Source organism: Mustela nivalis (genome assembly GCF_964662115.1).
Source record: "Mustela nivalis genome assembly, chromosome: 11".
Classification (NCBI taxonomy): domain Eukaryota; kingdom Metazoa; phylum Chordata; class Mammalia; order Carnivora; family Mustelidae; genus Mustela; species Mustela nivalis.
The window spans coordinates 72,054,206-72,072,010 of NC_139030.1; the positions used below are offsets into that span (position 1 = coordinate 72,054,206).

At 47.0% G+C, this 17,805-nt stretch overlaps 1 protein-coding gene and 1 long non-coding RNA gene across 6 annotated transcripts in view; one reads left to right on the plus strand and one right to left on the minus strand.

Annotated features, from left to right (window-relative positions):
* Positions 1-16,529, plus strand: part of ASB18 (ankyrin repeat and SOCS box containing 18) — a 63,501-nt gene extending 46,972 nt beyond the window's left edge. For both annotated transcript variants that reach the window (XM_082689791.1, XM_082689792.1), the window contains 2 exons: positions 14,342-14,455; positions 15,199-16,529. In XM_082689791.1, the coding sequence (XP_082545917.1) occupies positions 14,342-14,455; positions 15,199-15,384 (300 nt within the window). In that variant the 3' untranslated portion in view covers positions 15,385-16,529. The remainder of the gene's footprint in view (positions 1-14,341; positions 14,456-15,198) is intronic.
* The window catches only part of LOC309843843, a 137,753-nt gene that overhangs the window by 103,456 nt on the left and 16,492 nt on the right, over positions 1-17,805 (minus strand). The window lies entirely within an intron of this gene.

Here is a 17,805-nt window from a genome sequence, read left to right on the forward strand (position 1 = left end):
AAGTCAATATAGTTCAGTAGTGACGAGTCGTAATCCTTTGTTAGCCTGGGAGTCATGCGATCTGAGTGATCTCTGTAGGTTTCCAAGCCCTGGGCGCAGCCTCACGGACATCATCCCTGGGGGCAGGACCTCCAGCACCTGAACTCTGTCTTCAGAGCTCTAAGAATTATCCTATCTTTGCTTCGAGATGCAGGAGAAGGCACAATGTCTCCCGCCTGGGCCCCCAAGGGCCCCCTCCTGGAATTCCCCCATGCTTCGCCAGCCACATGAGACTAGAGCATGGCCACTGAGGGGGGGCAGGGAGCTTCAGGCAGGTTTGAACTCAGAGGCCGTTATACAGCAATGACCAAGAAGCCATGAGAAGCACTTGGCTCCTAAAAGTGACAATGGATCTCTCAGCCATTTCACACCATCTGGGAAGGGATTGGAGCTTTCTTGAGAAAGCTTAATACCTGGAGGTGTTCACAAAAAAGCATTGCCACCTTGTCTCCTCCACCCCACAGTAAGCACAGTGCCGCAGGGCAATTCCTCCATCAGTGTTTGCTGAATGAATGAAGTGAGCTCCAGCAACTCCAGGGCCAGTGCCCCAAGGGTTAGATCTTTGGAAACCCGGATGAGACTTCTTTGGGCCGAGATCCCCCATACCTCTACCTCTACCTCTACCCCACCGAGGAGTGCCGATGGGGTCCACAGCCACCAGGCCCTGGAGCTCAGGTCTGGAGCGGGTTTCAAAGGGGAACACACTGACCGCCACCCTGGGAATCCTGTAAACAGAGGCAGGCGGCTGCGTTTGTTCTAGCCTTGCCCAGGACAAACACGGCGAACTCTGGAAATCAGGCAGCAGCCCGTCCCTCCCCCCAGGCCCCTGCAAGTGGTCCACCAGGGAAGGGGTCTAATCACCACGCAGGGCATCAAAGGGACAGACCCGACTGCTCAGCAGACTCGTGGAGTGCGCAGCAAACACTGAACCGAGCCACAAAGACGCTCTGCCGGCAAGACTCAGCGCCGTGGCGGGGCGTACACAGAGGCACCGGGGAATGTCACAGAGCACGCCGTCCGTGGGCAACAGCCGTGCTTTAAATAGATGTAAAGAGACACCCACGGAGCTCAGAATTACTGAGGCAAAGGTTTCACAGCGAGCTTATGACATAAATCACAGCTCCCCCATGCCCAGACAAAGGCACCGTCGCCGCGGCGGGCGGACTCGGAGCATCCATCGGAGCCGTGCGCAGTGCTCTGCCCCGAAAATCAAAGTGGTGTCACAGCTTGGGAAGCAAGCATGTTGACAGTGCCAGGCCTTTCTGCCCGGCTGCCCGCTAGTTAACACCGGAGTCAGACGTTGGGGCGCGAGGGCAGGCGCAGGCGCGGTGGCAGGCTGCTGCCGGGTTTGAATCCTGGAAGGTGTCTGCCTGGGCGGGCGCCAGCCTGCAGGAGAGCAGGCGGGAGGGTGGGGTGACACACACCAGCAGATCCAAATTTGTTTTGCAATTGTCACTAGTGGATAGTGGGTCAGAATCTTGGTCTGCAATGTGGGTTTTGCTCACATCTCCTGCCCCTTGTTCCCCTGTGCTGGGCCATCTAAATCATCCAGACTGGCCCAGGAGTGCTGGCTGTGCAGGGACTGCAGCAGCAATGAGCCATCTCCACCAAGCCGCACACACAGGCTGTTTCCCCCCGGCACTTGCTTACTCCTTCAGCAGACGTTTCTCAGAACGCCTGTGCTCAGTGCTGGAGTTCGTGTTGGACGGCAGTTCGCGTGTGTCCCGCCCTAGTGGAGCTGCCAGTCACCTGAGTGGAGGACAGCCTTGACTCAAACCACTACATGTTCAGTGCGAAGTTGCCATGGTCGGAGAGCTTGCTCAAACAAGGCCCTGTGTGGCTCGAAAGTGCCAAATGGGGGCCTGAGCTGGCTGACGCAGAGGGCAGGGTGAGAGACTTCCCTGGGCGCATGGGGAGTGAGCCCAGACCTGAAGGCGGAAGACTCGGCTGCATGAAGAAAGGAAGGGCCATTCCCGGCAGCATAGGCAAGAATCTTGGAGCAGAAAGAGCACTGTAGTAGGGGCAGTTGAAAGATGACCCAGGCGCTAGAAGGAAGCAGTAAGAGGGGGCAAGAGGCAGGGGTTTCAGGGATTAAGAGTCTTAGCCTTTGTCTTAAGAGCAGTGGGAATGTATTATATCATTTGAAGCAGAAGTGACATAATCAAATGAGCATGGGGTTGATTTTTCTGCAGAAGAATGGAGAAAATGTACGGGCAGGGGATGAGTGGGAAAGCACACGCTGCTGTGGCAATCCAGGTGAGGCCTGCAGATAGCTTCCGCCAGGGGAAACGAAGATTGGCGGTGAGAATGACAGATTCTAGAAACGTCTGCAGAGCTCTGGTCTTGCCTTACCTTCCCAGCACTGACCATGCTGGAAGGATGGGGCCCAAGTTTTTACATTTGCATTTTACCTAAGTACAGAACAAGGTGAAGTGACTTCACGGTTCTCCAACCTCCCAAGCTTTTCAAGGGGAGAATCCCGGGGTGGTAGTAGTCACAAACCAGACTCCATTTCCCTCCGGTCTCCAGTGAGCGAGTGGCGTATGCGCCCCTCCCCCTGGGAGGACGGAGGTGAGCTCCCCTAAATGGCGCACCTCTGTTTCTCTTGCTCTTGTTTTATTTCTCCATCTGCATATAGAGTAAGGCGCCTGTGTGGTTTTTTCCCCTTAATTTTCTTTCTGCCGCCTCATTAGCCGAGGAGAGTGCGCGTGGACCCTAATGACACCAGGATGTCAGAGGAGTGTAACTGCCGCGTCTCCGCAGACAGCACGGAGGCGGCGGAGATCTTTAAACTGTGTTGGCATAAAAATAATGGAAGCAGCCAGCTGCCTGGCAAACGTGAGGGGGCACAGTGCCGGGGGATGGGGGAGGGCCGGGGAGCCCCAGAGAGGTGGAACTGAGGAGAGACAGGAAATGAATTCCCAGAGACAGGCAATAAGACTTGGTCACAGTCTGTGACCCAGGGAGGAGGGGCCCCAGGGAGAGGGGGCGCGTCTGCTGAGGGAGGGCAGCTCTTGGGGGGAGGGGGGCAGTGTGGGAGAGGCTTTTCCTGTCACGTGCAGTCCCTGGGGACCATTTAACAGTTTGCAGAGACAAGGGAGAGGGCCAAGGGCAGGGGCAGTGTCTGGGTGAGGGTATCTGGGGAAAGTCCGAAGAAGCAGGAATGGCTTGGGAGACTAGATCTGAAGGGATCCAGTGTGAACCGCTCCTCTTCATGGTGTGGTTTCCTCCCAGTGCAGAAGGGAGACCATTGAAATCAGAGACCGCCAAGCCCCAGAAAATAGCACATTAGTGGTGACTCGTGAAAGCCGGAAATAGCCACACGTTGGGGGCATCCTGTGCGGTGGTGAAGGGATAAGACTGGGCGAGGCTCAGGTGGGAAGATGCTTGCCTGCCTGGCTCTCCCTCTGTCTCTCTCCTACTCTAAAGCCCGTTTATGTTGGACTTTGAAACAGGAAGGGATTGGGACAAAAAAACAAGTTTCGAGTAGGGAGGCGCCCAGAGATGATGGTTCTTCCAGCAGTAAGGTGATTACGGGCTTTTGAAGGGCAGCCGTTCTTGTCTTCGTACTGACATAGCTGCAAAGACAGGCAAGAGGAGGTAAGGAAGACAGGAAGGGAGGGGGCCGCAAAGCAGATCCGAGGCCCCAACACGATGACCTCATGTCTGAGTCAGGGAGCTCCCGCTCCTGCGCTGCACCACCCCGAGTTTTCAGGCAATCAGGCAGTCGCTACAAAAATATTCTAGAGGTCAAAAAGGCATTAGGGGATGTCTTTGGAGATGCAGTGCATTCTAGGAGATGCAGGGAAGTGCAGAGGTGGAAACCAAGGAACCCGGGTTGCATAGCAACCTGAGAGCTCTGCTGGGAAGAGGGTAAGAGAGGAGGCCTCCCAGTGGGGGTGGGGCGCAGTCACCAGGTGAATATGGAAGCAGAGGGAGGCTGGGCACCATCCTCATGAGCCTACCTCTGCTCAGGCCCTCCACAGGCCCCCCTGGTGGAATGAGACTGGCACCACAGACTTCCCCTGCATGTTAACAGACCTCGTGTCTGATCTTCCCTTAACTGATGCTGAATAGGGAGATAAATAAATAGATCCATGACGGGGAAAGGGAGCAGAAAAACAAAAAATGGGGACAGCATCCACAGAATAGAAAGGTGACCTATACCCCTCATCAGAAGATCCAGAAGAAAGTCTGAGAAACTGTGTGCCATGGATGCTCTCACCTACAGAGTGCAAGAAGACATAGCCTCTACATCCCTAAAAACAGAGCCCGTGATGGGGACAAGGCAGCAGAATGATGTGAAAAGGAAGATGGAGGAGACAAGGTCATATGGGGGAGGGTGGCGAGTATATGAAGCAAGGCAGAAAACAGAACAGATTCATAAAAGGAACAGAGTCTGTGATTTAAGTAAGGGAGCTGGGCTGGTGGCACCTGTGGCTTCAGATCCCTTCCCTGGTGTCCCCTGGGGTCTACTCGACTTGTTGAAGGGGTGAGGGCAGCACAACTAGAACTTTCAAGCTGAGCTCAGAGTCCCAGGCCAGCTGGTTTCTGACTGGCTTCAGCAAAAGGTGACACCATGGAAAACTAGGCATGGAGGGAAAAAGAAGCCAGGGTGTTTCTCCTCTTTCTCTGCCTTGGTAGGTTCACCAGCAGTACCTGCATCCCCAAGGTTCTGGGACCCCAACGACTCCTCCTTATGGTCACAGCCCCCGCTGACTTGGTTCCAGACTCCACTGTATCTCATATAACAAGAAATGTAGAAGTAAGGCAGGCTTTTGGACTGGTTGTTTCTGTGTCCTCACGAAGCTATCAAGGAATCAGGTTTGTCCAACCTCAGTGAGTCAGCTTTGTCCTCAAAATAGCTTTTGTGATAAGATGGCATCCAGCAACAACTGGGCCAGCCAGCTTCATATCCAATTGCTTTTCTCTGGAAGCCCTGAGGAGATCTTCCCATGTTTCACTGGCTCAGGCTGACTTAAACATGCACTTTCCCAAACCAGTGATGACAAGTAGAATGGAGTTACTGTGACTGAATCACACTAATCCTTTGGACTGTTGGAAAATCAACCACTGTGTGTTCATTACTAATATTAAAACCTCTTCCTAAGTGCAAAGGTAAAAAAAAAAAAAAACCAAAATGAAGAAATAGAAGAAAAAGTGGTCATGAAGAGCAGAGTGAAGTGAGCCAACCTACAGAAAAGTGATATTACTGAAGAAAAGCCTAGAGCAAATGGATCAGAAATAGTAATCAAAGACATAATAGAAGAAAACTTAGCTGCACTAGAAGTCTTAACTCCTAGAAGTTGAATGGATACTCTATGCAAATCAGTGATGGGAGACACACTCCTTTTATTTTTAATTTCTTCTCTTTTCTTTAGGATTTTAATTTTAAGTAATCTCTATGCCCAACATGGGACTTGAATTTACAACCCTGAGATCAAGAGTCTCATGCTCTACCGGCAGAGCCAGCAAGGCGTCCTTGGAGACACATTCCTATATACATTCTAGCAGAAGTATTCATAAAAAGCATGAAAAATATCTTGCCAAGTATGTGAGCAGAAAAGCTATTCATAAAGGAATCAGACTCAGGCTGGACTCTGATTTCTCTGCTGCTATAGTATAATGAGACAAGAAAATATCATTTTCAGACTTTTAAAGAAAAAGTTTGGATGTGTACCCCTGGGGATAAAAATACATTATATGTTTATAAAAAATTAATAAATTAATTTTTAAAAATTTGATTATGCTAATATGGATAAGTAGTAGTAATGAAGGTTTCAGTATACTTGTCATTAGATTTTAATCATATGGACTCATTTTACTTGCTCTCCAAATAAATCCTCTAATGGAAAAAAAAAGTTTGGATGCTAGAATTTTAGACTCATCCTAGATGGTTTTCATTTTGATGACAAAAGTAAAACGCTTTTAGATATCATGGGCTCATAAGATATGCCTTTGTAATGCATCAAAAAAATACTTCTATTTATTTGATTATTTAGCCAAAAAAATATTTATTGAGCACCAGCCACGTGTCAGCAACATACTAGGTGTTTTGGATATATGAGTAGATAGTTCAAGGGGGAAGACGTATTCTTGCCTTCGTGGGGCTAACAGTCTAATGGGAAGACAGTCTTTAAACCACAAGCATAATGAACGGGCCAATAAAATGATAAGGACTAGAAAGAAAGTAAGGGAAAAGGTGAGCAGTTGCAGTTGTACGTGCAGTAGCTAGGGTGGGTGGCTTTGAGTCAACACTTGAGAGAGGTGAGGACATGTGCATTTCAAGTATTATAGGGGAAGGGGCCAGCCAACCAGCAGCCAATATGCAGTCTGAGATTAGAGTGGGCCTGACCTGAGAATGAGGTGACTAGTGTGGCTGATGGTGGAGAGAACCAGTGACAGTAGGAGATGAGACCAGAGGGAGAGGAGAGGCTCAAATCGTATGGGGCACTTATAGGGCATTATCATGACTTTAGCCATGGAGGGCTTTGAGCAGAGTGGCAGGACCTGCTAACATTTGATGGGGACCCTCTGCTCTCTGTGCTGAGGAAATACGTCAGGAGGAAGAGTGCAGAAAGTGGAGGGACAAGTTGGGGGGCTACGTGAGGATCCATGTGAGGAGTGCTGGGGGCAAGTGGGAGGGAGGCACTCTGATTCTGGCTGTATTTTGGAGGTGAAGCCACCAGGGTATCTTGGTGGATTGAATGTGCAATGTGAGAGAAAGAGAGGGGTCAAAGATGACCTCTAAGGCATTCAGCCCAAGAGACTGGTTAGATGGGTTTGCCATCAGCTGAAGTGGGAAGATTGTGGGTATAGTAATTAACAGAATTCAGGGTTGTTTTGATACCAAGGAAGCAGTTGGCTGTTCCAGTCCGGGGCTTGAGGGAAGGATTTGACTGACCTAGAAATACAACTTTTGAGTGCCAATGGCATGTGAGTGGAATTTATTTATTTTTAGTCAAGTATAATCAACACCTAGTGTTATATCAGTCTCAGGTATACGATACAGTGATTCCACAATGCTATACATTCCTCAGTGCTCATCATGATGAATGAGTACCCTCTTAGTGCCCTTCACCTACTTCCCTCATCCCCCTTCACAGCCCCTATGGTAACCACCAGTTTGTTCTCTATAATTAAGAGTCTGGGGTTTTTTGGTTTGTCTCTTTTCTTCTTTCTTTCCTTCTTTCTTTGTTTCTTCAATTTCACATATAAGTGGGATCATAGGTCATGTGTCCCTCTCTGACTGACTTATTTCACTTAGCATCATACTCTCTAGCCCCTTGTCATTGCAAAGTGCAAGACTTCAGTCTTTTTTTTTTTTAAGATTTTATTTATTTATTTGACAGAGAGAAATCACAAGTAGATGGAGAGGTAGGCAGAGAGAGAGAGAGGGAAGCAGGCTCTCCGCTGAGCAGAGAGCCCGATGCGGGACTCGATCCCAGGACTCTGAGATCATGACCTGAGCCGAAGGCAGCGGCTTAACCCACTGAGCCACCCAGGCGCCCCTACTTCAGTCTTTTTTATGGCTGAGTGACATTCCATTATGTGTACGTACTACACCTCTTCTCTACATACGCATGGGATTTAAAGCCAGGAAACTGGATGGGATCACCAGGAAGTGAGAATGCACAGAAGAAGAAGAGAAACAAGGGCTGAATGCAGAGACATTCCAACATCAAGAAGAAGGAGAAATGAGAAGACAGCCAAGGAAAAAGGAGGGGCCAATGAGGCTTCCTGGAAACCAGCTAAAGAACGTATTATAGAGGAGGACCTGAATGACTGTGTCAGACGTGGTCGACATAGCACAAGGCGAGGTAGAGCACTGGCCACAGGATGCAGCAGCCCCCGCCCGTCAATACGCTTAACAAGGGTAGGTTGTCTCAAGTGTCCAGGGCTGAAGGTCTGTGGGGTGAAATACACCAGTTGTCAAAGAGATGAGGTGACAGGGAGCGCCTGAGTGGCTCAGTTGTTAAGCTTCTGCCTTCAGCTCGGGTTGTGATCCCAGGGTCCTGGGATGGAGTCCCACATCGGAATCTCAGCTCTATGGGGAGTCTGCTTCTCCTTCTGCCCCTCCACTCATTCTCTCAATCCCTCTCTCTCTCTTTCTCTCTCTCTCTCAAATAAATAAATAAAATCTTTTTAAAACTGTTGTCCTATTTAAAAAAAGAGAGACAGATGAGGTGAAAGACTATCTCAGGGTTGGGAAACTCAAGTTCGTAGATTCCCACAACTCCACCTCCTAACCGTCTCTCAGGATCGTCCTGTTCTCTCCATCCTGACTCATACCAACTGAGTTTGGGCCACCACCATCTCTCCTAGCCTGTGGAAATGTCCCCTAAGCTGCACTCCGACCCTTCAATATGGCCCCGGGAAACTGTTCTTCACTTTGTAGCCATGGTGATGCTTGTGAAATTAAAATCTGATCCTGTCACCCCCCAACTTGCAGTTCCCCATGCCTCCCTTGTGTCCTCAGGGTCATGTCCAGCCTCATCACAGTGGTTGCACTCCTCCTGCCCATGCCCTGCCTTCATCCCCAGGCTCTGGCTCACACTCCCCACATCATGCTCCGCACCTGGCCAACATTTTAAGCTCCTCCTCACCTCCCAGGTTTGGTCCCTGTTTTCTCTACCTGGAACAATCTTGTCCTCAGGACTCTCCATACTTTTGTAATTCCTCCTCCTTAGCAGGTCTTAACTGACCAACCAAATCACCACCCACAGCAAATCCAGGTCTCACCTAGGTACCATGTCTAGTACCTTGTGATTCCCCTCTATGGTACTGTGGCACCTGTTTTCTATTGTTGCTGTGCTTTTTCTTTTATTTGAGATTATAAAAGTCTGTGAGGGCAGATCTTGACACTGTATCATGCAGACATAACACAATCCCCAGCTTCTAGCAGGAGCTTGGTAAGTATCTAGGACAAATCATGGACAGGAGGTGAACATACAACCCAGTGAAAGAGAAACAACTTCAGTAATTGAAACGCAGGTTATAAAACTAAACACTAATACCAAAAATCATTTCTGGAAGATACACATAACATAAAATATGATCTTGTAATAACCATAATCTGGGACTAAAACTCCAGATCTTATTAAGAAAGGAGAAGAATTGGGGCACCTGGATGGCTCAGTCAGTTAAGTGTCTGCCTTCGGCTCAGGTCATGATCCCAGGGTCCTGGGATTGAGCCCTGCATTGGGCTCTCTGCTCCGTGGAGAGGCTGCTTCTTCCCCTCTCTGCCTGCCTCCCTACCTACTTGTGATCTCTCCCTCTGTCAAATAAGTAAGTAAAATCTTTTTTAAAAAATAAATAAATAAAGCCATAATACAACAGGCCAGAAAATTAATACCAAACAGCTAATTTTTAAAAAATAACCTTTTGAAAATTGTAGTATAAACCTCTAAATAACCACTACATCAATAGTTACATCATTGCAGAATATTTAAGAAAGTAGTACACTGTGCCTCAAAAGTTATGGCTATGATCACACCTATGTTCAAAGGAAAATCTGTACTATTTTGAAAGTTGCCTATATTATGTCTCAAGGGGAAAAATGTTACTAAACTAGCTGAGTGATCAGTCCAAGGAGTCAGAAAGAAACAGACAAAGGAATTAATAACAATAAACACAATAACTGATGGGTTAGAGTATTTTAAAAGAGAATGGGTCAACAAAAGCCAATAGGGGATTCCCTGAAAAAAAAAATTAGCAAAATTCCAGTAAGACTAAATAAGGAATGACACTGGAAATACAATTATTTCATCACTATATGAATATATATATATATTTATTTCAAATGAAGAAGGATGCTTATTTCTAGATGTAGTGGGGTTATCGCCCATCCAGGTTTTCTCCCCACATGCACAGACACATTGACAAGGCTTTGGGCCCTTTGCCTTCCTGGGTTTCACCAGTACAGTCTCCCAGCAGACAGACAGAGGAGGGTGAGGTCAGAGGATGTCTCTGATTGGACCCCCTTCTGCCATAGGCTGGATGCATGTCCCCAATCCAAGACCACTACTCCTTTTTTTTTTTTTTTTAAGATTTTTTTGTTTATTTATTTGACAAGAGAGAGAGATCACAAGCAGGCAGGCAGAGAAAGAGGGGGAAGCAGGCTCCCTGCCAAGCAGAGAGCCCCATGCAGCGCTCAATCCCAGGACCCTGAGATTGTGACCTGAGTTGAAGGCAAAGGCTTAACCCTCTGAGCCACCCAGGCACCCCAGGACCACTACTCCTGATACACAGCCCACCTGACTCTGTACTCTTCAGGCCCAGAGGAGTTGTGTTTCCAACTCCACATTAGAGCGCTGTCCCTTGACTTCCCCTGTATTCAAATGGTGCTAAATAGCTGCTATACCAATAAAATTAAACAATAAAATAAAAAATCAATAAAAATTTTAAAAACTCCTCCCAGAAAGATCCTGTATCAACATGCCGTCTATTTCCTATATACATGCAATGCTAAATTTCTTTAAAATGAAGATTGTTGGGTGCCTGGGTGGCTCAGTTGGTTAAGCAACTGCCTTCGGCTCAGGTAATGATCCCGGAGTCCCGGGATCGAGTCCGGCATTGAGCTCCATGGGGAGTCTGCTTCTCCCTCTGACCTCGTCTCTCGTGCTCTCACTCTCTCTCAAATAAATAAATAAAATCTCTTTTAAAAATAAATGAAATAAAATAAAATGAAGATTGTTCCATTTGCAACAACATGGATGGAGCTAGAGAGTAAAATGCTAAGGGAAATAAGTCAGAGAAAGACATACCATATGATCTCACTTATATGTGGACTTTAAGAAACAAGACAAATGAACAAAGAAGAAAAGAGACAAAAACAAACAAACTCTTAACTATAAAGAGCGAACTGCTGGTTACTAGAAGAGAGGTGGGGGAGATGGGTGGAGTAGGTGAAGGGGACCAAGAGTGCACTCATCGTGATGAGCACTGAGTATAGAATTGTTGACTCATCACACTGTATACCTGAAACTAATATAACACTGTATGTTAACTATGCTGGAATTATTTTTTTAAAAAATAAATAAAATGAAACGATTGTTTCCCAGGAAAGTATACATTAACAAACGATTCAAGAAAAAAGCAAGGAGCACCTGGCTGGCTCAGTCATGGGAGCATGCAACTGTTGATCTTGGGGTTGTGAGTTCAAACCCCATGTTGAGTACAGAGATTACTTAAAAATCAAATTGAAGAGGAGGGGGAGGGGGAGGGGAAATAATAATCATCAAAACAAAGTATACCAATAACCATGGAAGAGAAAATGATAAAAACTTGTTATTACCTGCAGCTTAAGGCTAGGCTTAGACAATGTTAAATACAATATCTGTTATGCCTTCTTAATTCCAATAATATGTACTTTAAAAATCTTCTAGGAGTTAAAAAGATAGAAATTTTCTAAATTGACTAAGTTGGCATAAACTCACATCAAAATCTGACAAAAGAAGCTAAAAAAGCTGAAATGACAAACCATATTTAGTTCTTAAATACAGAAATCTTAGCAAATTGAATCTGCCATTTTATGCAGAATAGCCAAACAGGGTCTATTCCATGAAGACAAAAATGGGTCAGTATTGGAAAATCTTGTATCGACTTGGTCAGAAAAAGGCAAAAAATACATCCTTAAATGTGTAGTAATTTAGAAATAGAGAGCTACTTTCTTCACTGAGAACAGATTATCTATCTAATACTAATAGCCAAGGTTATTATAGTGAAACTTTAGGGATAATCTTGTTAAAATTTGGAATAAGATAATGATGCATCAGTATTGTTATTTTACATTGAACTTTAGGGGCACCTAGGTGGCTCATTTGGTTAAGCATCCAACTCTTGGTTTTGGCTCAGATCATGATCTCAGGGTTGTGAGATGGAACCCCTGGTCAGGCTCCAAGCTCAGCGGGGAATCTGTTTAAAGATTCTCTCCCACTGCCCCTCTTCCTACCCACACACATGTTTAACCTCTCTCTCTCTCATAAATAAATAAATAAGTCTTTAACACTGAACTTTAAAACTCTGGTCAATGTAATAAGACAAGAAAAATAAATGTGAAATATTTATACCGAGAGGAGATAATACTATTATTTGCAAAAATGAATGACTAAGATATAACCTTAATAAAGTGTATATACAAATCAATGCGGATAATTAACATACTATAGAAAAACTGAGCAAAAGACATAACTTAGCAATTTATAAAGGAAGAGAAATGGTCAACCAAAATGTAAATATGCCATACTTTTTCTATCAAATTTAAATAATTAATGAGATGACTTGGGTAGGGGAGAAAGAGACTCTCATACTCATTTCTTCAAAAAGTGTGATAATTTACACACTTACAATTAGACAGTAAGTGCTAAAACCTCTAAAATGTACATACTCCTTGATCCCACATTTCTACTTCTAGGAATTCAGTGTCAGAAGGGGACAGACTTATCTTGTTATCTAAATTAAGAATGGTTGGAGGCAGAAAGAGAAAGAATGATATTCAAGAGTGTTCATTGTTTATAACATCCATTTACAATAATCACCTCATTGAATATATTACAATACATTCATAAAATATATGGCCCCTGAAATGATGTTGAAGTGCTTATTTATAATTTCTGAATTGTTCACAATTGATGTTGAGTAGACAAAAATCAAGTTTCAAAATAATAGGCACAGTATTACTCCACTTTTACTGTATATCTTAATTTTTTGTCTAAATGCATAAAACATTAATATATACAAAATGCTAATAGTGCCTATCTCTAAACAAAAAGATATTAATTTCCTGTTTTGTTTTAATATATTTAAAAGGGGTTTCATATGTGAAGGAAGTTCAGCAAGTTGTGAATGGAGCAACCATACTGAGTGATTCAGGTCTGTCTTCTATTTGACCTTGTTCACAAAGCCCCAGTGAGCTCAGCTACTGGCCCTGCCTGTTAATTGTCTGCTGTAGATATTTGGTGCCTGATTATAAGAAAATTGCTTAACTTCAGTTTTCTCAGTGAAGAAATACTAATTTTACAACACTTAGTAGATCGTAAACCTCAAAAACAGAGGAGTATGAAGTTGCCTTACCCCTCCCCAAAATCAAATCTGAATTTGATCAATCTTCCCAACCCAACTACGCATTTACAAAAAGCAGATGAAGAGCTTTATGTTCCCAAACTCTACACGAATACCAGGAACAAAATTCAAACACCGAGAAACCCTGCTAGACAGATAACCCAGTTTCTTCAACAAATAAGTAACATGACACAAAAATGGGAGATCTGATAATACAGCATATCAACCAATCTTAATCCTGTTGGGTTCTTTATTTATTCTTTACTTATCTGGGTTCTAATTCAAACAATTTTTTTTTCATACAATGGCATTTAAGAGAAATTTGTGAATTTAAACACTGGCCATATATTTGAAGATGCTAAGAAACTTGTTAACTTCTCAGGTCTTATAATGATGTTGTATTTCTCCTACAGTGTCCTATAGGAGTCACACTGAAATATTTACAGATGAAAATACAGGATCCATTGCAATGGCTTTAAAATAATACTGGGGGAGATGACGGGCGTGTGGATGGGGTGGGATGAGGCATGGGTTGATGGTGGGTACATGAGGTCATCATACCACTGGGTCTACTTTTGTGCTCACTGACATTCACCATCACAAGAAATGTATTTTTTAAAAAAGCAAACAGTGTTCTCATCTTCATGATGAAACTGATGAACCTGAATTGTAAAATTTGCTAATAAGAAAAGAGGAATCCTTTGCCAGTGGGGATGGAAAATAAAATAGAAAGGCCAAGTCAGGAGGAAATTCAACAACAAAGCCATTCTTCTCCCTCATTGTCCTGACATATAAGAAAATTGAGATAAGAAATTACGAACACCATCCTTGAACCACACTCCTCCCACCGCCCCCAGCAGAACCTCCCTCCTCTGCTCTGAGCAACAATGTAGAGGTCAGGAGAGTCCACGGAGCCATGGGCATGCTGCTCTTGGGCACGAGGATGAGCAAGCCATTCCCAAGCCCAGACTTGGGACATGTAGCTCTCCTAGCGCTAAGACAGCACCCCCGCCCTCCCGCACTGCCCGGGCCAGAACGCTGCCTTGGGCTTGTTGGGAACCCTGCTGTCCTCTTACCATGCGGGCTCTTGTTCCCCATGTGGCTAAGGCATAATGAGGTCCCACGGCCAGGAAGTGACAGAAGGGAGACCCCAAACACACCTCCCTATCAGCTGGCCCTGTCCCCCACCTGGGCCCAAAACCCAGTCAACGTGAACTTGGTCTCCCACCACTTCCAACAGGTGCTGAAGACCTGTGCACCAGCCCCCAGGGTCATTGAGACTCTTTTCAATGCCTACCCTCAGCTCCGAGTGTCAGAGTCCTGGAGGGAAGTGATTCCTGAGGAAGTATTTCAGGTAAGGCAGCAGCCCTTCCTTCCCCCTCAGTACAAGAGCCCCGAGCTTCAGCTCCCTCCCCGCACCATGTGCACTTGGGCACTTACCCATTGAGATGTAAGGCATCTGAAGAAGGATGGAGAAAGGGAGAGTGTGAAAGCATAGCTGAGCATTGCTGGTTTTCTTCGGGAGGAATCATGCAGCCAAGAGCTGTTATTATATTTGGGGTACTGTTGGCTGCAAGGAGCAGAAACCCAACACACCCAGCTGGACTTGAGTAACCACCCCTCCCCCCAGAGAAGAGGGGCATGCAGAGCCACCTGAATCCACGGGCTCTACTCTGTGTGTCCTCCTTCTCCCTGTGAGAGCTTAGATATGGCCTAGGCAGTGGCAGGCACCACATATGTACCCAACAGAGTCCACAGTCACTGTCGCTGAAGAAAGAGTGAGGGTGGGGTTTTTTTTTTTTTTCCCAGAAGCCTCTAGAAGACATCCCCTCATGTCTCATTGACTTGAGTTCCATCCACATGGCTCAACAGCCAATGCACTGTGCAGGGGGCGGGGGTGGAGGGAGTAGAGCAGGATGTGAGGAGACTATCTGTGTTACCCATTCTACCACCCAAAACAGACATCCTCGGACCGCCTGAGGAACCGCACCTCCAAAATGTGCATACACCCTCTTGGTGGAGGGCATGGCAACCATGGGGCCTTCTGGCTGTTGGGTCCATGCACTCAGGTTTATGTTCCATCTGCCTTCCTTCCAGATGCACCAGGCCTTCTACCAGTCCCTCTTGGCCTTGGCCCACAAGCCACGCTGTCTGCAGCATCTTTGCCGCTGTGCCATTCGGAAATTATTTGGCAAAAAGTGCTTTCACCTTGTGCCCCTGTTACCCTTGCCAAAGTCCCTGCAAGATTACCTCCTTCTGGAGCCAGAGGGTGTTTTGCACTGAAAACCAGAGTGTTGGGACTGAGGCTGTAGTTAGCACCACTGCCCTCAGTGGAGGCCGTATGTTGAGGACAGCGCCGCGGGGAAGCAGGCAGACCCTGGTAGCACTATCCATGTCCCCCCCCCTTGTGGATGCACTGGCCTCCCTGAGCTTCATGCTCACTTGGAAATGGAATGGGTCCTAAAAGGCCTTTCTGCCTCTCAGGGTTGCTTGTGAGGATCAAGATTGCAAATATCATAGTATTTGTATCAGAAAGTACTTCTCAACAGAAGTTGAACTAAAAAGTATACACACATCCCCTGCAGAGGGTTAACAGACTGTCTGCCTCACAGGGGCGTCCCACCCCTCCTGGAGCCTGGCCACCTAGAAAAGCTCTGTCCCCAACACATGACAGGTGTATCTACTGAGAGAGGACACCTGTTGCCGTAACAGGAGTGCCCTTCTGGAGCCCACCGGTGCTTCCCAGCACATTACAGCCCAGAACTCCCTAAAGGACGTCGGAGGGGTGGCAAGCCCAACATTGTGATCCCATGTGAGTCTTCTGACGCCCTTGCCAAACCCCAGTGGCCAGCAGCCCAGGAAGCCAGATGCCAGGGACAGACAGGTTGCTAAAGATAGCCATCAGCCCAGCCTGAGCGTCGCATAGCAAGAGAGATGTTCTAAGGGTCAAGGACTATATGAACCATCTCTTTCATTTTCTGTATTCTGGTGCTTTGATATCCAGGGCCTGGCTGACCTTGGAGGGACTGCTCCTCCCAGAGTCAGCCCATTCCAGAGACAGCATACAACTTACCCCGAGCATGCTTTCCAAATGCAAACCGACCAGTCCAGAGCTCACATACACACCCCCAACCACCCCTTCTACTGGGCTGTCACACTCTGGGCTACCTTCCACCCGTCCTAACTATCCGAGGGCCAGGTGCCAGAGAGATAGGGACAGCCTGCTGAAACTATTCAGACCTGCTGGTCCTAAGCCTGTCTATCCTGCCTGGCCTGTTCCATCCATGAAAACTACGACAAAGGCTTCTGTCCGCATCCGCTCCGCCAACTGCCTGAACAAGCCTAGTGTGTGCCCTTGTGACCGCCCCCCGCCATGGTACGATGTGCCCCTTCTCTTGGGAATGATGAGTAATAAACTATCTTTTTAATGGCAATTGTCTCTTGATCTCTTGGCCTTACTAGATCTCAAATTTTCTATTAATATGCCATATTTTTTAGAGAGAGAATGAGTAGGGGAGGGGAAGAGGGAGAGAGAGAATCTTAACCAGGCCCCACTTTCAGTGCAGAGCCCAGCACGAGGCTCGATCGCATGACCCTGAGACTATGACCTAAGCTGAAACCAAGAGTCGGATGCTTAACTGCCTGAGCCACCTGGGCGCCCTGCCCACATCCCTAAGACAGACACCTCACCGAACCCAGAAAAGGCCTATGTGTGCCTTGACGTCAGAACTCCTCACACAGCACCTGCTACCCAGGCAGGTGGCAGCATGCAGGAAGGTATGGGACATGCAGGAGGACCAGAGAGCCATCTTCCTCCTGGAGGGGAAGGTCCCCATGCTTCGACCACTAGAAGAAGAAAGAGCTGGACAGCATTGGGGCAGACCAGGAGGACCTTGGCTTCCAGACCAGGGATTCTGAACTAGAGAAGCCACGGGGATCCACGGAGCAGGTGAGCAGATGTGGTCACAGTGGGACTCTGGGGAGATGGCTTTGCTCTGGGAAGAAAGCACACTGTGGGATGGGTGGGAGCCCTCAGTGACCACCCCAGAATTGGGGCTGTCCCACCGGAGCAAGAAGAGTTACTTAACCGAAACCAGATGTGATTTGCTCAGCTGGAAGGTGTATCTGCGTCCTTCTTGCTGGGTCGGGATTCCGTGAGAGAACTGCAGGAAGGCTGGGCTTCTCCAGCTCTGGAAGGATGTTGTCGAATTGCAGATCCTAACTATGGAGGTCTGGGCAGTGGGGGGGGGGGGGGGGCGTGGAGGGGTTGGGGAAGGTGGTGTGGAGTGTGGATCACCAGCGTGGTTGACAACCCTGCTCTTGGTGGCTGTCCCCACTGACTGCAGAGAGCACAAAGCCCCAGGTCCAGAGCCGGCTCAGAGTAGAAATTCAATAAATGTTTCCTTCTGTTATTATGATTGCATTATTTTTAGCAGAAAATGGCCCAAGAAAGGGATAAAAAGGGAAAAGGCGAAGTCTTGTTATTTATAAGAACAAGCAGAAAGGACAAGAGTACAGGGTAAGAAACACAACCACTGCGCCGCCCCACCCCCCAAGCCCTGTCCTCATCAGATTTGCAAATGAGAAGCTGAGCAAACACGCTGTCCTTGCAGGGCAGCATCTCCAGCCACCCGCTCCATACTGCCCATCATAGAAAACAATCCGGTCGTATTTCTGAAATGCACTAACATTTACGGACTTTTT